The sequence below is a fragment of the Physeter macrocephalus genome, unplaced genomic scaffold (genome assembly GCF_002837175.3).
Source record: "Physeter macrocephalus isolate SW-GA unplaced genomic scaffold, ASM283717v5 random_1550, whole genome shotgun sequence".
Classification (NCBI taxonomy): Eukaryota; Metazoa; Chordata; class Mammalia; order Artiodactyla; family Physeteridae; genus Physeter; species Physeter macrocephalus.
Genome location: NW_021147038.1, coordinates 3,274 through 25,000, shown reverse-complemented (window position 1 = coordinate 25,000; position 21,727 = coordinate 3,274). Strand labels below are relative to the sequence as shown.

Genomic DNA, 21,727 nt, shown 5'->3' with positions numbered 1-21,727 from the left:
TCATGGTGATGTATACATCTGTCTTACAGTAAGTTACTTTTCCCAGTGTTGTGGTAAATTAGGTTATATGTGAGCCTGGATAACTATGGGGGGGGGTTGTTGTAAAAGCTCTGATTGATGGTTTCTTTTGCTCTTTATAGTGATGTTTCTTGATCTTTTATCTTTCTTTTTTTTTTTTTTTAATATTTACTTCTTTAATTGGCTGTGTTGGGTCTTAGTTGTGGCACACAGGCTCTAGAGCACTCGGGCTTAGTTGCCCCGCGGCATGTGGGATCTCAGTTCCCCTACCGGGGGTCAAACCATTGTCCCCTGCATTGGAAGGCGGGTTCTCAACACTGGACCACCAGGGAAGTCCCTTATTTTATCTTTCTTGATTTCGTAGATGCCTCTTGATCTGCTCAGGGTCAAACTCCTGGAAAGAGTTGAGAGCGGTGAGTACTTGTAACCTTTCTGGTTGTAGCTTGTTTCCAGTGCCAGTGAGGATAGCAAGCATTCTGTCTTACTCCTGTTCTGGCCCCAGAGCCAGTAATGGTGAACCCACTGGGGCTAACTGGGAGAGGGGATGAAAGCTTGTTCCATAAGGAAGTGTCTGAGGTGCAGCAAATGCCTGCGGATATCATTTGCTTAGCTTTTCTTGGTTTATCCATTAACCCTAGCTAGAATAATTCTGGCTGTTTTGCTAATTACATGATCTTCTCATTCAGGAGCAACTTGTTCCTTGTTCCTGTATACTCCTGGAAAGCCTCCAGAGTTGAAAGGTTAGTTGATTAATGTCTGTATGGCATATATCACCAAGTAAGCAGTTTCTATGATGAGTCAAACTAGCTCACTATGACTTAAACGATGAAAAGACCTGAACACCTGAGAAACTGGAGAAGACAGCAGTGGGATACTGTCTTTAAGGAACTTGTATCACTCACAGCTTTGTCCTTCCCTAGGTACCATTGCCAGTTACCTGCTTGTTTGCTCAAAGGTGAGTGTTTTCCATATGCGTTGGTGCATACAGTGTATTGAGTAGGGAAAAAATGCCTTTTTAGGCATGTCTGTATGATGACGTAACATGGAATCTCGTTCGGCTGATGATTTGCTGTTGAGACTCGGAAATCTGATTTTCAAGGAACCATAGCTTAGGTAGGAGCAACTTTTAATGCAGGAAGTAAGCTTACTGATTCAGTCTTGTTTTTGTTTTAGGTCCAGCTCCTTGTCTGGAGCCTGAGAATGAATTGAGGTAAATCTGTCATCTGTGGCTACTATATAGAATTTGCCAGGGTTTTTTGTGGCACTTTGGATAGCTGTGCAGACATTACTTGTTTAATCCAAAGTTTGTCTTTGGCCATTTGTGAACCACCTGTGACAGACAGATTTCCACTCACCAGTGATGAGTTCAGTACCGCCCCAGTCTGATCACTGTGACTGAAAGGTATTTTCTGAGCTGTGAGTTTGCCTTGGAGTGAAAGGTGACAATAGTGGGAAGTTGGGTGGGCTTTATAGCCAACAGGAAGCTTTGTGGACTAGGTGGTGGTTTCTATTAAAATGTCTGTTGAGACCTACATAGATGTGCCTTTCGTCTGGGGGTGGTTCAGAGACTTAGTTGCCAATCATTCTTTTGCAGGGGAAAGGAGTAAGCCATATTTCTGTTCAACTCCAGTCTGAAGTTAAGAGGTGAGTAAATGTAAACACAAGGTGGGTCAAGTTAAAATTTCCCAGTGAAGAAATATTCACATGTCTTACCTCCTGTCCTAGTCCCAGAGCCTGTAAAGGTGAACCCACTGGGGCTGGCTGGGGGAGAAGAGGAAAGTTTGTTCCAGAAGGAACTGTCTGAGGGATCATAAGAATTTCTAAACAAAGCAAAGGAGGGAATAAATTACTGGTTGAAAATTGGTTGTGTTTTTTTTTTTCTTCAGGTCTGAAGAAAGAACAAAGCACTCATAATGGTAAGTATCTATTCATGTACTTATGTTACATATTTAACAAACTAACCATGATAAATAGAAAAGTATCTGGAAGCAGTCCTTTTAATGTTAGCTGGTTTAAAGAATAGCCCTTCTAAACCCATATGGTATATACTTTTCCATATGGTAAGAAAACTCAACTTTTTTTTTCTCTCTACAGGTTCAACTCTCGAAGGATATCAAAAATGGAATTTTCTTATACAATCTACCTGTTCAAATTAGCATACAATCATTTTAGCCTTTCTAAATAAAACTTTTTGTCTTTTTAAACCTTCACTGATTCCTGTGTTTGAGTGGGTCTAGCTGGACAGAAGGAGATAATCCCAGAAAGATTGTTACTGGCTTTACCCTGTTTAAGCTTGGCAGTTTGCCTAATGCTGAATTGTCTAACCCAGGGAACCATTCAGGGAGCCCCTCGTTATTACACCTTTAGGAGTTTGCCCTTCTCTCTGTACTTACCTGAGGAGTTCTGTATGAAAGTTTGCTGGGTTTGGGTGACGCTTTAACCTTTAGCTGTGCCCTAAAACTTTACTAGACTTTTCTCAATAAAATACGTTTTGTGTCAGGAATATAGTAAAGTAAAAGGCAATTTAACTGAAAGAAAATGCATTTTTGCTAATTAAATGGTAGCCATACAGTAATAAGAATGGTCAACACAGTAATTATAGCCACAAGAATGAAAGGGTTGGTCCAAGTAAGAGAAGGCACACCCAGGAACCCTGGAGAAGCACCTGTATTTAAATGTGGGAGGAACAGCAGAGGACAAACCCAGAACGAGGCACTGCAAGCAGTAAGAGAGCCTGCAGTGCTGACCTGTAAACCTGAGGGAAGAGAGCACCATGAGAGGTGTTTGGCAGAGAATGAAGCCTTCCTCAAGCAATATTTTCACCATGTGGCAAATAAGGAATTCAGATTAAGGTCCAGTTACTTAAGCTAAGAGATGAGAGAGAAATGAGACTGGGACAATCTGGAGAAATGGGGGAGAGCTCCAAAATGAGGGGATCCCTCATAGTCCTTCCGTACAGTGACAACTCAGTCTATATTTCTAGCCTGGACTTCTCCAACCTGCCCCGATACCCAGTCAGACATTCAGACCTGGATTCCATGTCTGCTCCTCTCCAGTCTCCCCACCTCGGTAAGTGTCAACACTGCCAACATGCTGCTCCATCCCAAACCTAGCAGTGTACTTACTGGGAGAGCCAAGGCCCTGCTCTTGCCTTTGCTGACTGATGTTTGGTTATATTCTAGAGGAAGAGGAGGAGGCAGAATGAAAGCCAACAAATAAGATTATTTGAAATAGCAGAGTGGGTCTCAACCAGGGGTGATTTTGCCCCCTGGGGAACATTAAAAAATGTCTGGAGACACTTCTGGTTGTCAGAATTTTTTGTGGCGGGTGGTGGGTAGGCTATACTGCTATCTAGTGGGTAGAGGCCAAGGATGCTGCTGAACACCCTACAATGCATAGGACAGCTCCCCAACTTCCCAAACAAAATGCCAATAGTGCTGAGTTTTCAGGCACCCTGAGATAATAAATGACAAAGAATAGGAGTCGGGCTTCCCTGGTGGTGCAGTGGTATAAGAATCCTGCCAATGCAGGGGACACAGGTTCAAGCCCTGGTCCGGGATGCCGCGAAGCCACTAAGCCCGTGAACCTAGAGCCCGTGCTCTGCAACAAGAGAAGCCACCACAATGAGAAGCCCGCGCACCGCAACGAAGAGTAGCCCCTGCTCACCGCAACTAGAGAAAGCCCGTGCTGCCTGGTTGGGGAGCTATAATCCCATATGCCTCGCGGCCAAAAAACCAAAACATAAAACAAGCAATATTGTAACAAATTCAATAAAGACTTTTAAAAATGGTCCACGTCGAAAAAATATTTTTTATTAATTATTTATTTTTGGCTGCGTCTTAATTGCTGCACGTAGGCTTTCTCTAGTTGCAGCGAGCCGGGGTTACTCTTCGTTGTGATGCGCAGGCTTCTCATTGCAGTGGCTTCTCTTGTTGCGGAGCACGGGCCCTAGGCCGTTGTGATGCGCAGGCTTCTCATTGCAGTGGCTTCTCTTGTTGCGGAGCACGGGCTCTAGGCACGCGGGCTTCAGTAGTTGTGGCATGCGGGCTCAGTAGTTGTGTCTTGGGCTCTAGAGCTCAGGCTCAGTAGTTGTGGCTCATGGGCTTAGTTGCTCCGCGGCATGTGGGATCTTCCCGGACCAGGGCTCGAACCTGTGCCCCTGCATTGGCAGGCAGATTCTTAACCACTGCGCCACCAGGGAAGTCCACGTCAAAAAAATCTTAAAAAAAAAAAATTACATCACCTAACCTGCTGTGCCTCAGTTTCTCCATCTGTAAAAGAGGGAAGACGATAGTACTGCTTATTCTATTAATGTTGTTAATACATATAAAGCACCTGGAATCGTACATGAAACCATAGACTAGTCAGGCTGAGAATCAGTCATCACCAGGTGATGGATGGGAGGGAAAGCCAGGGCACTGGATAAGATCATTTCAGCAGTGAGTGTAAATAGGAGTAGAAAATTTGAATTCCTAGGAGCCAGGGAGCTAATACAAATCAGCAAAGAGGGTAGGGTTGGTGGTGAAGAGGACAGCTGGTCCCTCTTTTTCTGGCCGGACTCCAACTCAGAGTTGCCACAAGGGGATGTAGGCCCAGAGAAGCCAGTCTTAAGTCCTGGAGCCGAGGCTATCTCTCTGACAGCCCTTGGACGGGCCTGCCCACAGGGCCTTCCAGGACTTCCAGATCCTGTTCCTCCACTTGATGTGGCCTCTTTTTAGGTGTTTGGATGCCTTCAGACAGGTCCTCCTATCTTTTTTGGGCTGTGGTTGTTAACTTGTAGATTAGTGAACAGGCTTTAGGGGGCTCTAAGAATCTCCTCAGAAATTGTATGCAAAATTGTATAAGGCAACTATGCATTTATTTGGGGAAAGCTTCAACAGATTCTCAGAAGGGTTGGATGATGCAATAAAAATTAAACACCTCTTCAGACTGACTAAGCATTTCTTCAACCTGCTTCATATTATGTTGGTTTTTAAGTTTATAACATCTTCCTCTCAAGAACACGAAAAAAAAGTCTAAAAGTGTTCAATTAATTTATAAATATGGGGGACTTCCCTGGCGGTCCAGTGGTTAAGACTCCCAGCTTCCACTGTAGGTGCGGCCAAAAAAAAAAAAAAAAAAAAGAGTTAAAAGGGGGTTGTAAATTGGGGAGAGTTGTTGTTATAAACCTTTGAACACTACTTGACAATTTATACCATTTCCATGAAAATAAAACATTAACTTACAAAATTTAAATGTACCCACATGGAAAGAATATTCCCTTGGCTTTGCTTTGCTTGTCATCAAAGCCAGTGACTCTCTGTGACTTCTTCCACTTCTCTCCATCTCTGCCACCACAGCCACCCCATCCCCACCCCCTAAGCCACTTTCATCTCTTGCCTGGAGGATCACAGGAGACTTCTCTCACTTTTCCCCAGTAAACCTTAAACATCATGAAGGCAAGGTCCATGTATGATTTTGCTCATCATTGTAGGGTATCTGCTCAAAAAGCATAAACAAATGGACAAATGGCCTCCCAGTGAATAAACAGATCTCCAAGTTCCTGTGGAGTCCTCACTATCAGCCTCCTGTACCCACGCAGCAAGAGGCGGGGGTCACAGTAGATACGAGTGACAGAGCTCTCCCCACTCGCCTTTGCTTCAGAGGAGGACCTGACAGCTGAGACCTGACAGGGAAAAGCCCGCCAAGAGATCTGTGCGCTCAGGATGCTTGGCTGCAGCCTGCCTGAAGCCTGCTCCACCAGGGGGCTGTGGCCTGCCCCAGGTTGGGTCTTGCAGAATTTAGAGAAGGTTGGGATTGAAAGAAATTGAATTTTGCTTTGCGTCTGTATTAGTTTTTTGTTTGTGTGTTTTGTTTTGTTTTTATTGCTGCTGTAACAAGTTACCACAAACTTGGTGGCTTAAAACAAAAAAATATATTATCTTACAGTTTTGGAGGTCAAAAGTCCTAAATGGGTCTCAATGGGCTAAAATCAAGGTTTGTTAACAGGGCTGCATTTCTTTCTGGAGGCTCCAAGGGAGAATGTTTTCCTGCCTTTTCTAGCTTCTAGAGGCCACCCCCATTGCTTGACTGATGACTCCCTTCCATCTTCAAAGCCAGTGATGGCTCATCAAATCATCACCATCACTCTGACACTGAGTCTCCTGTCTCCCTCTGTGATCTTTGTGATTATGTACATGGAGCCCACCAGATAATCCAGAATGATCTCCCCTTCTCAAAACTCTTAATTTAATCATATCTGCAAAGTACACTTTGCCTGCCATGTAAGGTAACATAATGAGAGGTTCTACGAATTAGGACATGAGCATGTAGAGGCATTATTCTGCCTACCACATCCCCTTAATTTGGCCTCTCCCTGGAGATTCTGGATTTATTTTGGGAGCTTGTAGAAACTGCTTCTGTTTATTCACAGGGACACATTGTAAGAAACCATATTCTCTAAAATCATAGATTATCAGACTTTGCTAGTTGAAATCATATCAGTGAGAATAGAACATCCCACTCTTGCCTGAAGGATCTCAGCCAGGCCGGTCACTTTGACACAGAAACAGCTGTAGAGCTCAGTTAAGGAGGTTTCGAACAGAACGTTCCGCGTTCAGATTAACACAGTTTCCAAGAAAACAGGACTTCAAGTCCCGTTCTCAGCCAGAGTCTGACATTAATCCCTTTCATACAGCTGGGCTTTGCTGTGAGCCTCTAAAGTACCGCTTCTTTTCAATTTGACCTACATTGCCTCACCCCTACTCCCACCGCAGGTTCCTGGGTTTATGAATCAGGCGGCTCCGAAACATCTTTCTCAGGCCATTTTTTCTCCGCCGTGGGGCCGACGGTGGGTGATGGATGCTACAAAGGGCAAGATGTAAGCGGGGTGGGGGGTGGATGTTACAAGCCTGGGAGGCGGAAGGGGCAGAAGGGAGCCGGGAGCCCCAGGATGAGAGGGGAACACAGGCTATAAGCCAACTTCCACTGTCACCTCTGGGCCGAGAGCAGTGTGTCCTCAGTTCTCACAACCACCGCTTAAGTGCGGGTTATTAATTCCTCCATTTAAAAGAGGAGAAGACGGGAGCCTAAGCAACATACCTCGAGTCATCAAATCAGAAACTGGCAAGCATAGATTCCAACTCGGTTCATTGAACTCCGAAGTCTGTGTTCGGGAACCGCGGCCTTTCCAAGTAAATGTCCGGGAGAAGGGCCCCGCCCTGCATCTTCTTCCACAGACTAACGAACACCACCGCCCTGCCGCCCCCAGGGAGCGCCTAAAAGCCTTAAGGCTGGAGACGAACGCCACAGTCTCTGAGCAAAGGGACGACGCGGCCATTGAAATCACGTCTAGTTATGTGGACCAATCCCCAGAAAGTGAAAGAGCAGAGGGGCGGGTTTATGCAAAACACACAGAGCTTGCGCAGGAAGGCGAAGCAGTAAAAACCTTATTTAATGTCTATTTCCAAAAATTTAGTTATTATTATGAAGCAAAAATAATGAAGAATTGGTTTTAAGCAAGATTGCACATTAAGAAAAGTCTAATGGTTAGGCCATAAAAGTCACCACAACCGCAAAAGCTATAGCAAGAGTAAGGCTGGCCGGCAGCGAAACTTACCAGTATCGCTTCTCGGCCTTTTGGCTAAGATCAAGTGTAGTATCTGTTCTTATCAGTTTAATATCTGATACGTCCTCTATCCGAGGACAATATATTAAATGGATATTTGGAATTAGGAGATGGAATAGGAGCTTGCTCCGTCCACTCCACGCATCGACCTGCTATTGCAGTACTTCCAGGAACGGTGCACCCCCCTTCGGGGGAACATTTTGGTTGTCAAAAAAAAGAATACAAAGGTTTAAATGTTTTCTTACTCTGAAACTTAACTTCAAACTGTTAGAATTGAACGTCCGTGGTGGTTTTCTTTTGTTCAGCGGATACAGCATCCGTCTTTAAATTGTAATTCAATTTTTTTATTTGTAGTGTAGTTCTAGGTACTGGGTAGCGCTACGCTATTTCGAAACTACGGTCATGCGATTCTTTATCTATTTTTCTCCATTAACTGCTGTGGAAAACAAGAACTCAGTGACACCGTTTGAAACGCTGAACTATCCAAGGAATAATAACAAAACCGATAGGATGTCAAGAGTTTTAACAATACCGGGGTTGTTTTTTTTTTTTGTGGGAAACGGTAGGTGTCCAGGATTTTTGTTTCCCATGTCACGAAATAAATCTTAGTATCACAGAAAACTCCTGTAGTCCCATCAAACCACAGAAAACCGCGCTTCTTGATTAAATGGTGTTTTCAGCGCTTTTGGAGTTCCAGTAGTAGAAATCCACGTTCTCTACCGCAGCTGACGCGGGTTTGAGTTTTAATCCGCGCAGATCTACTGGAGGGCCGCAACGACTTTGTTTTAATGCCACAACTGTTGACTAGAGCTCGTGCTCAGTAGTAAGGAAAACTATCGCGATGAGAAGGTCGCGCACCACCATCACAACAAGGCGTAATTCTCGCTCACCGTCCGCGTGCAGGAATGGAGACGCAGCACAATCAAAAATAAAGAAAGTAACTTCCTAGAAAATCTTAAGAGAGAGTAGTAACTACTCTGATAAATTAAGTACAGAGTGGAGAAGCCAGAGCACCTCTGGACTGAGCTAGATTGAGAGTGTTTTCTCGGAAATGCAAAGTGAAGAGAAATGGTGGAGTGTTACCCTCCGAATTCCTACCACCAGTTCTGCACCGGAGCTGGAGATCAAGCTTGCTTCTCTCTTGAGGATTGAAATCTGCCCGGCGAGGGCGGGGTGCTTTATTTTCTGACGTACTTTATTATTATTATTATTATTTTTTGCGGTACGCGGGCCTCTCACTGTTGTGGCCTCCCCGGACAGGCTCCGGACGCGCAGCCTCAGCGGCCATGGCTCACGGGCCTAGCCGCTCCGCGGTATGTGGGAACTTCCCGGACTGGGGCACGAACCGGTGTCCACTGCATCGGCAGGCGGACTCTCAACCACTGCGCCACCAGGGAAGCCCTGACGTACTTTAAAACAGCAAGATTTCTGAGAGGCTTTCATTTCAGGAAACAACAGTTCTCAGTAAGTCACTCAAGAACGGGGGCCGTTATGATATTTTAAAAATTGCATCTTATCCTTAGGAGAAATATTGTTAATTCTGCAGATTTTTTACTGTGAGTTGGTGATTTTTAAGATCAAACCTCAACGTGAGGAAGAATAATGCCCCACCTTACTTTTCCAAAAAGATACACGTAAGATTGTCCCTCATTTTCCCCAACTTTCTTCGTTGTTGTGTTTTCGTTAATTTTTTTTTTTTTTTTTTTTTTTTTTTTTACTTTGCTTTGGATCTTCATTGCAGCACGCAGACTTTCACCCGTTGCTGCGAGAGGCAACTACTCTTCGTTGTGGTGCGCGGCCTCCGCATTGCGCAGGTTTCTCTTGCTGCTGAGCACGGGCTCTAGGCGGCGGACTTCAGTAGTGGTGGCACGCAGGCTCTAGAGCGCAGGCTCAGTAGTTGTGGCACAACGGGCTTAATTGCTCCATAGCCTGTGGGAATTTTCCCGGAGTAGGGTTCGAACCTGTGTCCCTGCATTGGCAGGTGGATGCTTGATTACTGCGCCACCGGGGAAGTCCCCGTTTTGTCTTTTCACACTCCAAGTTGAAGCCCTGCGCTTCACTAGCGTTTCAATCATTTCTGAAATGGTCTCTTACCTTGTCTGGTGCAGGAAATATTACATGATGCTTTGGGGTAGGGAAACGGACTACGGCTGCCTGGACCCGGCATCGCGGTTCAGTTAGGATACGTTTCACTGGAAGTGTAAAATGGTCAAGTTACTGTTCAGATCTCCACAAGTTAAGTATCTCCAGGCTTCATTTTCGTAAAAGCGAAACCAACTGGCGCGGAAAGGGGATTTTTTTTTTTTTTTACTCTTGCGGCTCTTTAAACTCCCAGAAACAGCATTCCACTGGATCGGACTCCGCGCGCACTGGTGACGCAGCTGTTGCGCCGGAAGTTAGAGCCGTGGGCTCCGGGACTCAGCTATGGCTGCTGCGGCAGCACGCTGGAATCACGTGTGGGTCGGCACCGACACCGGCATCCTGAAAGGTGGGTGGCGGGGCCGGGCTTCGGGAACCAGGGGGGTCGCCGTTTGGGGACACTGGAGCGACTAACGTCGGTGTCCCACAGGCGTGAACCTTCAGCGCAAACACGCGGCGAACTTCACGCCGTCGGGACAGCCGCGGCGCGAGGAGGCGGTGAGCGCCCTGTGTTGGGGCGCGGGCGGCGAGACTCAGGTGGGCGGCCGTTGGCAGCCGGAGCGGGGGGCCTGGGGCACGCCGGCCTCCCTCTTCTCGCCATCTTGCCCTCCTCTGCCCGCAGATCCTGGTGGGCTGTGCGGATGGGACAGTGAAGCACTTCAGCACCGAGGAGGGCAGGTTCCAGGGTCAGAGGCACTGCCCCGGAGGGGAGGGCATATTCCGAGGCCTCGCCCAGGTCGACGGGTAAGACCGAGCCCCTTGCTGAAACGCTCAGGTCGTAGGGAGAGCTTTGAGGTTCCCGTAGGACGGCTGAATAATGGCGATCAACCTTGATGTGACACGGGCCTGGTCTGCGTGACAGGGACCTTTGTCCTGCCTAAGTTCGTTCATTCCTATAACAAACATTAACTGAACACTTACTGGGTTGTCTATAGGCATTGGGCGAAATGCAAGGGCTTCAGGTCAACCAGACACAGTACCTGCCTTCACAGAGTTTGCATCCTCCAGGGTTTTTCTTTTGGCTCCATAACCTTTTGGATGACCCTGAGTCAGTCATTTAATAGTTTCGAGTATGTTTTTCAGTGGGGGCTAACAACCACCAACAAGGTGGTGAAACTCCCAAAGTAAAAGATAGGAAAGTGCTAGGTTGCAGGCCTAGCTTTCTTCCGAAGATGAAGAGAGAGGCTGTGAGCAGGCTGTGTGGGTTTGGTGATGTTAATTCTGACAGGTGAGGTGTAGAAGGCTTTGTGGGGATGAGAAGTTTGAACTGGCCCTTGAAGCATGGGTGAAATTTCGAAATGTGGAGAGGGGAATAAGGGCATTCTAGAAAGAAGCTCCTGCCTGAGCAGAGGCCAAGGATTGGTGTTAGGCTACAGGGTACATCACAAGGAACATAAATAGCATTTGAGGGTTGAAGCTGAGGCAACGTTTTTCCTTTTTTTTTTTCCCCTATTATTTGTGAGGAAGCATTTTAATATGAGATAGGCAAGATAGGTTGGGACTAAAGGTAAAGGGCTTTAAGTGCCAGGCCGAGAGATCTGCACTTCTGTAGGTGGTGGGGAGTTACTGGTTTTTGAGCAGGAAATGCTGTGGTCAGAGCTATGAGCCTGCAGGAATGTGGAGGATGGATTGGAGAGAGGGCAGTTGGGAGACTGTTGCCACAGCCCAGGCAAGCCCAGAGCCTGAACTGAGTTGAGAAGGGTGGGCAGATATGAGAAAGAGTATAGGCTTGAACTGTAGAGATCCTGGGGAGAGACTTGCTTGGGCTTCATGGGACGCATACTTTGAGGGAGAGATTGGAACCCGGAACAGGGAACTTAAGAAGCTGGTGTTTGATTTTGGCCAGACACTAAATCCAGAACAGTCCCATTTCAATCCTTTCAGAGCTACTGATCCTGACCTCTGGTGACTGACTCAAGGTTCAGAAAGACCAGCAGGGCCAGATGCCCCAGATGTAGCTGTGGAATAGCAAAGGCTCTCTGTTTTGGAGTATCAGACTTGATTTCCAGCTCTGGTTCTGACATTTATAGCTGAGTGGCAAATCTTTTAATTTCTTAGAGCTTCAGTTTCCTCACTTATGAGACTAGTAAACCCTTACCTTGTTGAGGAAATTAAATAACAGCCATCAAGCCCTGCCCAGACCCGAGTAACCTAGAGGCTTCCTTAGGAACAGGACTGGTATGGGACCTCCCTGGTGGCACAGTGGATAGGACTTGACGCTCCCAGTGCAGGAGGCTGGGGTTCAATCCCTGGTCGGGGAGCTAGATCCCACGTGCATGCCTCAACTGGGAGTTCACATGCCGCAACTAAGGAGCCTGCGAACTGCAACTAAGGAGCCCACCTGCTGCAACTAAGACCCGGGGCAACCAAATAAATAAATAAATATTTTTTTTTAAAAAAAAAAACAGGGCTGGTAGGAGGGAGTCTAGTTCATATGAATTTGGGGGTGGGTAGACTGGGGCCAGAGAACAACCCCGCTACTTTTTTTTTTTTTTTTTTTATGATCCAATTTTTAAAAAAATTTTATTTATTTGTTTATTTATTTTTGCCTGTGTTGGGTCTTTGTTTCTGTGCGTGGGCTTTCTCTAGTTGCGGCGCGCGGGGGCCGCTCTTCATCGCGGTGCGCGGGCCTCTCACTGTTGCGGCCTCTCTTGTTGCGGAGCACAAGCTCCAGACGCGCAGGCTCAGTAGTTGTGGCTCACGGGCCCAGCCGCTCCGCGGCATGTGGGATCTTCCCAGACCAGGGCTCGAACCCGTGTCCCCTGCATTGGCAGGCAGATTCTCAACCAGTGCGCCACCAGGGAAGCCCCTGCTCCTGTTTTTAACCCTAACTCTATCCTCCCTTTACCGGCAGCACCCTCATCACATGTGTGGATTCTGGGATTCTTCGAGTCTGGCATGACAATGACAAGGAGGCATCCTCTGACCCTGTGAGGCTCCCCTGTCCTGATCCTGATGGTTGGGGAAGGTGGGGCCCAGGGTAGGAGCCAGATGAAGGCTTTGCGGGAGGAGGAGTAAGGATCTGGAACCGACTCTTATCTCCCCTCTCATCTTCCATTCTTTTCAGCTCTTGGAACTGAGGGTGGGCCCTGGGGTGTGTAGGATGCGCCAAGACCCAGCGCGCCCCCACATGGTTGCCACAGGTGGGAAGGAGAATGCTCTGAAGGTGTGGGACCTGCAGGGCTCTGAGGAGCCTGTGTTCAGGTCCAAGAACGTGAGTGATGGGGGGCAGGGAGGGGCTGGTTCCGAGGTCCAGGGAGTCTGAGGCCACTGACTATGTCAGAGACCAGCTGGGCTTTAGGGGATAATGATAGAAGGCAGGAGGAAGGGGCACACTGAGCCCTCCACAACCCTGTCCCCCATCTCCCCACCCTACCAGGTACGGAATGATTGGCTCGACCTGCGGGTTCCCATCTGGGACCAGGACATACAGTTCCTCCCTGAGTCACAGAAGCTCGTCACCTGTACAGGGTACCACCAGGTGAGGCACCACCCCACCCTATCTCTTTCTGGGCTTAAGCAGCCTCCTGGAGAAACAGCCTTGCTGTGCAGGCTCGGTCCCCACCGTTCGGCACAGCCGCCCTGCTTGCCATCCTTCTTCCATCCCTGAGCTCCCAGAAGAGGGATGACTTCCCCCGTCTGTTCCAGCCCAATGGCTGAGTCGGTCACCTTCTCTTACTACATTCTAGGAAGGAGTTCCCTGAACTGTGATTCTTCCTTTTCCTCCCACCTGGAAGAGAAAAGAAGGGAGTGTCCCCTTCATAGTAGAATCACATGGTTCAGGTGTCATGAGAAGACGTGGGCTGGGTATCAAGAGAACTGAGTTCTGGTCCTGATGCAGCCTCTGATTTGCTTTCGGACCCAAGCCTGACCCTCTGCTAACTGGCCTCAACTCCTCAGCTTTACGGGAAAGGTCCACATGGGGATCTTTTCAGTGGGTCTCTCTCTCTCTCTCTCTCTCTCTTTTTTTTGACTGCCCTGTGCTGCATGCGGGATCTTAATTCCCCAACCAGGGATCAAACCCGTGTCCCCTACAGTGGAAGCACGGAGTCCTAACCACTGGACTGCCAGGGAATTCCCAGCTGGTCTTATTTGAAGTTCTAAGACCCAGGGAGGCCTGGGCGGCTGTATTTGCCCTGTTTCCTTTGCTCCTGCATATTGAAGTCTGCTATTGGTGATACACCTCTGCTCAGAACACATATGAGGGCTTCCTATCTCCTCCCTGTTCAGACTTAACGTCTTTCTCTGCTTGAAATTCAGCAACTCTGACAGTTGGACTGACTTGCTTTTCCATCCCAAGAGGGGAGTGCGGGGGGATGGAATGCTCATGCATGCAGACCATGGGAATGCTGCCGCCTCCAGGCTGGGGGACCTCTCTCCTCAGCCCTGTATGTTCGTGCTCCTTAGCAGCTGTCTCTCCTCTACCCCCCAACACACAGAGAAGAGGGGTGCATTTCAAATGAGAGTTTCTCTGAAAGAGTGGGTTGTAAACAAAGCAGTGTATGAGGAGGGGATGAAGATGTGGGGGAGCCAGAGGGGGTATGTGGAGTGAGGGTACTGTCGGTGATGCTCAGTCTTCCTCCAGGTCCGTGTCTATGATCCAGCATCCCCCCAGCGCAGGCCGGTCCTCGAGGCCACCTATGGAGAGTACCCACTGACAGCCATGACCCTCACTCCTGGGGGCAAGTGAGTGTTTAGAGGGCAAAGTGGGGCTTGGGAAGGACTCCAGGGGGGCCCTGCTGACCCCATGTGCCTCTGATCTCCTCAGTTCGGTGATTGTGGGGAACACTCATGGGCAGCTGGCAGAAATTGACCTTCGGCAGGGTGAGTGGGCTAGGGAGCCTTGCGGGGGGGGAGGGGCGGGGAGGAAGGGCAGGATTCCCTCTGACGAGGTGCAGTGGAGCTGTTGAGCCCTCTTTCAGGTGCCAGATTGCCCGGGTTCAAATCCTGGTTCTGCCAAAAGCCGTGTGACCTTAGACAAATTACTTTGTCAATTCCCTGTGCCTTAGTTCCTTCACCTGAAAAATGGAGATATTAATGGTAATTGCCATCTCAGCGTTATGGTAAACGAGGATTAAATGTTGAAACATAAAGTGATATGAACAGTAAACACTCAGTAAATGGTTGTTGGCTGGCCAGCTAGCACTGATTCCTACCGCCTTCTCTAGGGCGCCTACTGGTCTGTCTGAAGGGGCTGGCGGGCAGCGTCCGAGGGTTGCAGTGCCACCCTTCAAAGCCCCTTCTAGCCTCCTGTGGCTTGGACAGAGTCTTGAGGGTACACAGGATCCGGAATCCACGGGGCCTGGACCATAAGGTGAGAGCCTGCTGCCTCCTGTGCCCTGGATTCGATTCATGTTTCTATTTCTGCAGGCTTGGCCCGTTAAGGTCCCTCATCTTTTGCAGGTTTACCTCAAATCTCAACTGAACTGCCTCCTGCTGTCAGGCAGGGATAACTGGGAGGTAAGCAGTTGGGTCTGGGAATGTGGGAGCTAAGGGCACAGGTGTGAAGACTTCCCTGTGAAGAGGAAAGGGAAGCAGCTGGAACTCAGACCTGGGACTGCCCATCCATCTGCCAAGTGTAGTCCTAAAAGAGTTACTGCCAAGGGTGAAATAGGCGCATGGATGGATATGGTTTCCAGGAGCAGGAAATAAAAGGGGTGGTGCCTGGAGGAATTATTCCCCTTCCACGTGGGTCTGACTCCTAAGCTCTTCTCCCACTCACCAGGATGAACCCCAAGAACCTCAAGAGCCCAACAAGGTGCCCTCAGAAGACACAGAGACAGATGAACTCTGGGCTTCCTTGGAGGCAGCTGCCAAGCGGAAACTCCCCGATTTGGAGCAGTCCCAAGGCGCCCTCCAAACCAGACAGAGAAAGAAGAAGAGGCCTGGGTCCACCAGCTCCTGAAGAGCTTGTGCTCACGTTGTAAATAAACAGCTTAATACGTACCACGACCCTGAGCCTTTTGTGTTGGCAGAAAGGAAAGAGTGGCGGCTGCTCCCTGAGCTGGGGTGATGGTGGGGGTATCTGAAGTCACAAAAGCAGGGCCGGGAGTCGGCGGGCTGGCGTGGGTGGAACGGAGTGCGGAGGCCGCGCGTGGGGCCATGGGCTGCTGCCAAGGCAAGGACTTTCAGACTTCGGATGAGCAGGCCAAGGAGGCCGGGTCAGAGGAAGTTCAGGAAGGTGGGACCGGAGACACACAAGGGTGCCCAGGGAGCCGGGAGTGCGGGATGGACCACCCGGAGGTTGGACTGGGGAGGGTAGAGCTCAGCGGCCTCGCATCCTCGCAGGCAAAGAAGGGGTCGATGCAGACTCGGCGGAAAACCGGAATCTCAGGTCGCACGAAAACCTGATCACTGTTTTGTGGCGGCGGCTCTCCCTGTTCAGCCGTCGGGGCTCCTCGCGGTCAAACAAGAGGCAATCAGTCCAGAATCCAAAGCAGGCGTGTACGTTCCAGGAGTGCAACCGGGAGGGGATCCAGGAGGAGCCGGAGAAGGGGTGACCCCAGCCCTGTTCTCAGTCCGCCCCAGCCTCCCTCCACAGAATAAAGTTTCTAACTTGTACCTGCCTGAGAGCTTGTGCCTCCAAGGCTCGCTTTGCGCGTACAGGGAGCGTGCACCACCAGGGCTGCGGGCTCTTTAAGGCTCCTCCCCCGAGGCTGGCCCAGCCCCTTGGGCCCCCGGCTCCCGTTCCTTGGGGGCGGGGCCCCGGTTGCGGCCTAGCCAATGGGAGAGCGGAGTTGTATTTGCGTTTGGGTGGAGGGGCGTGTCTCTCGGGTCGCCGGGCTTGAAAAGGCGTGGCACCTCCCTCTCGTCACCGGGGGTGGGGTTACGTGTGGGTGACGTGGCGGCTTCTAGTCTTTGGTCGGGTTTCGGCGGCTTCGGTACCCGGGGGGAAGGCGGTGACGACCCGGGAGATTGTGGCAGTGGCGGTGGCGGCGGCGGCGCCAGGCGGCAGAGAGGAGGTAGGACACGCTGTAAGAGGGGTCTGACCGCAGTGTCTGCTCTGGGCAGCTCTTTCCGGGGACGGCGCGGGCTGGGGGGAAGGGAACCGGGGGCAAGCGGGCAAGTCCTGCCGGCCCGGCTCGAAGTGAGCGAATACGTCGCCGTCCAATCAGGAAAGTCCCTGTTGAGAAAGACATCGGCCTTAGCTAATCAGTGGTTGCAGTCCTCCAGACGGTGGGACTTAGGCGAGGCGAGGGTGGTACTTCCTGCTTCAAATAAACACCTAGAGATTTCCCCCCTCCGCCCACCGGAGTGTGTCCCTCTCAGGAGGTCCGTCACCGTTTCTCCCTGACGAGTCGGAGGAACCCGTGGATACGAGAGGGCCCAGTTAGGGCCTAGGGCAGTTGCACGGGCCGGGCTGGAGCTTCGGAGCCACAGGACCTGGCTCTGGCCCTGCCTCTACTTCGGGGCCTCGGCCCGCGCTCTGGCCGCCAGAACCAAGTTGGAAGAAGAGTCTGAGGAGCGGGACGGCCTGGGCCAGAGAAGAAGCGGGGTCCTGCCCGCTGCGGGTCGACCCCAGGATCTGCGGGTGGCTTCGGGCGCGAAAGTCCGTGCCAAGTGCAGAGGGGCCCCGAGGATCTGCTGGTTGGGGGGGATTTGTGGGGAAGGAGGCTGCCTGGGGAATGACACTCTCCCCTCCACCACAGTCCAAGGTTATGCGTCTCAATGATCCCGCGGAAACGCTACGGGTCTAAGAACACGGATCAGGGTGTCTACCTGGGTCTCTCAAAGACACAGGTCCTGTCCCCTGCAACTGCTGGCAGTAGCAGCAGCGACATCGCCCCTCTGCCCCCCCCAGTGGCCCTGGTCCCTCCCCGTCCCGACACCATGTCCTGCCGGGATCGGACCCAGGAGTTCCTGTCTGCCTGCAAGTCCCTGCAGAGCCGTCAGGTAAGGACCTGGAGTGGGAAAGGCAAGAGTGACTCTTACTCAGACCTGGGAGAGGCGGTGCTCCAGCACCGTTGGTTGAAGTAATTCTTGGAGGAGCCCGATGGAGAACTGGTCCAGCTTGGGGAGGGTGGTAGGATCTACCAAGCAACAGAGAAGAGGTGGGCTAGCTAATCTAGAGGCAAGGATCTAGGCTTTTTTTTTTTTTTTTTAAATCAGGAAATCCCTGAGCGTAGGGTTGCTATTCTGGAAGGAATATCTCAGGGCAGGAGGTGGCTGCAAGTATATTTGGTTTGGTTAAGGAACAGGTTCCCGAAAGAGCTTTTAGCTCAGAGACAAGCACTTTGAATTCTAGTTCCAGTATAATTTTACCAAGTTTGCTCTGTGACAACACAGAAGTTAATCTAGTTGGACCTCAGGTTTTGTATCTGTAAAATGGAGGAAGGTTTCTAAATAAGTAGTTTTAATCAAAACCACTTTGGAGTGCTTTTTAAAAAATTAGATTTGTCTTGGTCCAGACTTTCTGAATCCAAGTGGAACCTGAATAAATGTAATTTAAAATATTTTTACTGGTCAGCTCTTGTTAGCTGCTCTTCTGTACGATCTCCAAGAGTTTTACATTTATCCTCTCCGATTCCCGGATTGGAGGAATAGAATGGTAATACTAGTTACCATTTATTTAGTGCTTAGAATGGACCTGGTATTTGGCTAAAATAATTTACAACCCTTAGGTTTTTTAATCTTAGCAAGAACAAGAGGCGTGTGGATCGTCTTCATTTTACAGAAGAGGAAGTAGAGATTCAGAATGGTTTAAGCAACTTGCCCCCAACCCCCCATGTAGTAAGAGGTGGTACCTAGATTTGAACCCAGGTCTACCTGTATGGACCGTCTGGTGGAGGATGCCACTAGTGTTAGAGGGTGAGTTTAGTAGACACCTGAGGAACAGTGAAAGCTGGAAATGGGGAGGGAAAACTAAAGTTTTACCTCTTGACGTTGCTTTTCAGAATGGAATCCAGACAAACAAGCCAACTCTGCGTGCTGTCCGGCAGCGCAGTGAATTCACCCTCATGGCCAAGTGAGTTGAGAGAAGTTATGTGGTGGGCTGACCAGTGTCTGAGGAGAGGTAGCCTTGCCTGTGGTGACCTTGGCCGTGAGGACTGGGATTGGTTGTGCTGGTGCTAATGTGGGAAAGGACCTCCCCTTCCCTTCCCGCAGTGTTCCCATTAATGTTCGTTTGCAGGCGCATTGGGAAAGACCTCAGCAACACATTTGCCAAGCTGGAGAAGCTGACAATCTGTGAGTGTTCTCGGGGTCTTTCAGAACTGGGGCAGTGAACCCGGGAGGGCGGAGGAACCATACTCCCTGAGCCTGGTCTTCGACCTCACCTGTCATGGCTTGTTGTTTGTCTCTGCAGTGGCAAAGCGCAAGTCCCTCTTTGATGATAAAGCAGTGGAAATTGAGGAGCTAACTTATATTATCAAACAGGTGAGCGACTAGTGATCGGGAGAGCCCAGCATTTCAATTGGATCACTTCCATCATTTTCCCTTGCTCTAGGGTCCCAGAGGAAAGTTTCTAGAGCCAGCCCCAAACATCCTGCTCATCCATTGTGTCAGTGATCATCTACTGTGTACAAAGCACCGTGCTGGGCACTTGCCACACAAACATTACGAGGCAAGATACCTGCCTTCAAGGGCTTATTGTCTAGAAGAGGTATCCAGCCCCATAAACTCACACTTACAATGAATAGGAGGCAAGTGGTTCAGAAAAGATCTTATGAAAAGATGAATGAGATAGTCTGGGGACACTGGGAAAGATTTTATTGAGGATGTGACATCTGAGCTGGTTTCAAGGCTGTGGAGAAGCAGTGGAAGAACATGCCAGACAAAGGAAACAGTGTGTGCAGAGGCATGTCTTACAAAAGGGAAAGTTCAAGTTTTTTGCTCAGATATCACCTGCTCAGGGAGGCCTACTGTCACCATGCTGTTTAATACCCCAGCGCCCAACTCTGATCTCCCTTATCCTGCTCTCTTTTCTTTTTTATAGCACTTGTTACATTCTAACGGTCTCTATAAGTAACTTATGTTTATTGATTGTTTCCTCCCACTTACCTCATCTTCCTCATAAAAAGAAAAAAAAAAGTGCTAATGCCATAAGAGCAGAGATTTTTCTTTCTGTTTGTTCATGGAGGCATCCCAAATGCCTGTAACAGTGTCTGGCATGTATTAGGTGCTCAGTATTTGTTGACTGAATGAGTGGCAGCAGATGAGGCCGAAAAGGTAGACTGGTCGCTGTCTGTGAAGATCATCATGGGGGCTTGCTAAGGAGTGTGGACTCACTCTGAAGTGTGTGGGCTGCAAAGATGATTAGAACCTGGATTCCAATTCTGTCTGCAAGACCCTAGTACAGCAGTTCTAACAGTGTTATTTGTTTCTTTCCCGGAACAATGTAATAAGAATAAAATGAGAAATTGAATGACCATGGGGGAGAAAGGAACACCCTGGAGCATGAATGGTCAGAGAGGCTAGGGAGGCTTGTGCAGTCCTCCAGTAAGAAGATGATTATGGCAGAGGCCAAAGGGCAGACACATTCAGGAGATGCTGTGCTGAGTAGAAAAGAGAGGGTTCCGTTAACTACTGGGGCATTATTGCATAGGCATTTAAGAACCACTGACTGGATTTAGACAGACTTCAAATCCCAGGCTCACCAATTATGGTGTGACCTTGGGTAAGCTACCTAACTACTCTGAGCTTCAGTTCCCTTATAAATAAAAAGGGGATAATAACAGTACCCACCTCACAGGGTTGTTATGAGGATTTATTAGTTTATTTTTTCAGTCACTCACATTATTGAGTGACTTTGGCTGCCTGGTTCTGGGGATTCAGCAGTGAACAAGACAAATGCGGTCCCTGCCCTTGGGAACTTCCTTGCTGAATGGGTGAACTAGACAGTATACAAGCAAACAGAAAAGATCGTTTCAGGTAGTGGCACATCCTATTAAAGAAATGAGGTGAGTGAGTTCCTCAGGGTAGGGGCCTACTTTACATGGGGTGATCTAGGATGGTTTGGCTGAGGAAGGGACACGGAGACCTGAATGGTAAGGAGAGAGTTGGTCATCCAAACATCTGACGGGGGCACATTCCAGAAAGTGGGAATAGCAAAAGGAAAAGCCCCGAGGCCTGGGCAACCTTGATGTGAAAGGTTGTGAAACAGGCCAGTGTGGCTGCAGCACAGCCAATGAGAAGGTGGCCTGTGGGGGGGTGAGGTCAGAGGAGTGAGTGGGGCGAGACCACATAGCCCGTGTAAGCTAGGTAAGAAATTTGGATCGTGTACTAAATTTAGTGGGAAGCTCTTGGAAGATTTTGAAGCAGAGGAATGACATGCACTATTTTTGGTTTAGAAGATCACTCTGGTTGTTGTGTAGAAAGTGGATTGTAGGGGGAGAATTCTAAAAGGAAGATCACTTAGGAGGCAGGCTCTAGGCCTCTAGAGCGCAGGCTCAGTAGTTGAGGCGCACAGGCTTAGTTGCTCCGCGGCATGTGGGTTCTTCCGGACCAGGGCTCGAACCCACATCCCCCGCATTGGCAGGTGGATTCTTAACCACTGTGCCACCAGGGAAGTCCCTAATCTAGTTTTTTTCCTAGCCTATTTTTTGAGCTCACTATTTTTGACCTCTTCCCCCTCCCCCTCCTCTTCTTCCTCTGGTCCTTCCCTGGACCTTGCTGTCCTGGGGCGGCAAGCTTTCTCTGCCGCTCCCAGACGCCTCCTTCATCTCCCTTGTCTCACGAGGCCCTTGGCAGGCAGGATTGGGAAGCAGATGATCCATTGGCCTGGTGTAGAAAGCCTGGCTGTGCTACTAATTCATCGTGTATAATGTTAGACTAGTCACATCTTTCACTCTTTTTTTTTTTTTTTTTTCACTCTTTTGCAATAGTAATTTTTAAAAGGAATTCTGTATATAAAAAGCATTTCGGGGCTTTGCTGGTGGTGCAGTGGTTGAGAGTCCGCCTGCCAATGCAGGGGACACGGGTTCGTGCCCCGGTCCGGGAAGATCCCACATGCCGCGGAGCGGCTAG

General features: G+C 49.3%; 3 protein-coding genes, 1 long non-coding RNA gene and 6 other non-coding genes across 11 annotated transcripts in view; all 10 read left to right on the top strand.

The window, feature by feature from the left end:
• LOC102981572 (uncharacterized) lies at positions 1 to 2,226 on the top strand. Its single transcript, XR_003679002.1, has 7 exons — positions 1 to 28; positions 383 to 431; positions 705 to 758; positions 939 to 973; positions 1,192 to 1,662; positions 1,905 to 1,934; positions 2,113 to 2,226. It is a non-coding gene; the product is annotated as an uncharacterized lncRNA (long non-coding RNA).
• LOC112067482 (small nucleolar RNA SNORD22) lies at positions 472 to 598 on the top strand. The gene has a single exon (XR_002893301.1). It is a non-coding gene; the product is annotated as a small nucleolar RNA SNORD22 (small nucleolar RNA).
• LOC112067473 (small nucleolar RNA SNORD29) lies at positions 804 to 870 on the top strand. Its single transcript, XR_002893292.1, has one exon. It is a non-coding gene; the product is annotated as a small nucleolar RNA SNORD29 (small nucleolar RNA).
• Positions 1,044 to 1,114, top strand: LOC112067478 (small nucleolar RNA SNORD30). Its single transcript, XR_002893297.1, has one exon. It is a non-coding gene; the product is annotated as a small nucleolar RNA SNORD30 (small nucleolar RNA).
• On the top strand, positions 1,369 to 1,437 carry LOC112067479 (small nucleolar RNA SNORD31). Its single transcript, XR_002893298.1, has one exon. It is a non-coding gene; the product is annotated as a small nucleolar RNA SNORD31 (small nucleolar RNA).
• On the top strand, positions 1,702 to 1,827 carry LOC112067481 (small nucleolar RNA SNORD22). The gene has a single exon (XR_002893300.1). It is a non-coding gene; the product is annotated as a small nucleolar RNA SNORD22 (small nucleolar RNA).
• A 5,393-nt stretch (positions 2,227 to 7,619) lies between the features above and the next one.
• LOC112067464 (U2 spliceosomal RNA) lies at positions 7,620 to 7,810 on the top strand. Its single transcript, XR_002893284.1, has one exon. It is a non-coding gene; the product is annotated as a U2 spliceosomal RNA (small nuclear RNA).
• On the top strand, positions 7,639 to 15,709 carry WDR74 (WD repeat domain 74). Its single transcript, XM_007109985.4, has 12 exons — positions 7,639 to 9,088; positions 9,733 to 10,112; positions 10,194 to 10,300; positions 10,386 to 10,507; positions 12,618 to 12,693; positions 12,831 to 12,977; positions 13,143 to 13,244; positions 14,349 to 14,449; positions 14,532 to 14,587; positions 14,932 to 15,077; positions 15,167 to 15,223; positions 15,489 to 15,709. Exons 2-12 carry the CDS (start codon positions 10,049 to 10,051, stop codon positions 15,666 to 15,668), a joined length of 1,158 nt encoding a protein of 385 aa, XP_007110047.1. The 5' UTR covers positions 7,639 to 9,088; positions 9,733 to 10,048; the 3' UTR covers positions 15,669 to 15,709.
• Positions 15,710 to 15,714: 5 nt separating this feature from the next.
• On the top strand, positions 15,715 to 16,368 carry TEX54 (testis expressed 54). Its single transcript, XM_055083648.1, is given in 2 exon segments — positions 15,715 to 16,037; positions 16,040 to 16,368. Coding segments are annotated over 2 exon segments (486 nt in total). The 5' UTR covers positions 15,715 to 15,775; the 3' UTR covers positions 16,264 to 16,368.
• Positions 16,369 to 16,568: 200 nt separating this feature from the next.
• Positions 16,569 to 21,727, top strand: part of STX5 (syntaxin 5) — a 7,542-nt gene continuing 2,383 nt past the window's right edge. Inside the window, exons 1-5 of one of the 2 annotated variants that reach the window (XM_028487327.2) lie at positions 16,569 to 16,725; positions 17,565 to 17,656; positions 18,658 to 18,728; positions 18,894 to 18,949; positions 19,068 to 19,138. In XM_028487327.2, coding sequence (XP_028343128.1) covers positions 17,594 to 17,656; positions 18,658 to 18,728; positions 18,894 to 18,949; positions 19,068 to 19,138 — 261 coding nt within the window. In that variant the 5' untranslated portion in view covers positions 16,569 to 16,725; positions 17,565 to 17,593. Of the gene's footprint in view, positions 16,726 to 17,412; positions 17,657 to 18,657; positions 18,729 to 18,893; positions 18,950 to 19,067; positions 19,139 to 21,727 lie in introns of both variants that reach the window. The other variant, XM_028487326.2, reaches the window with a different exon arrangement.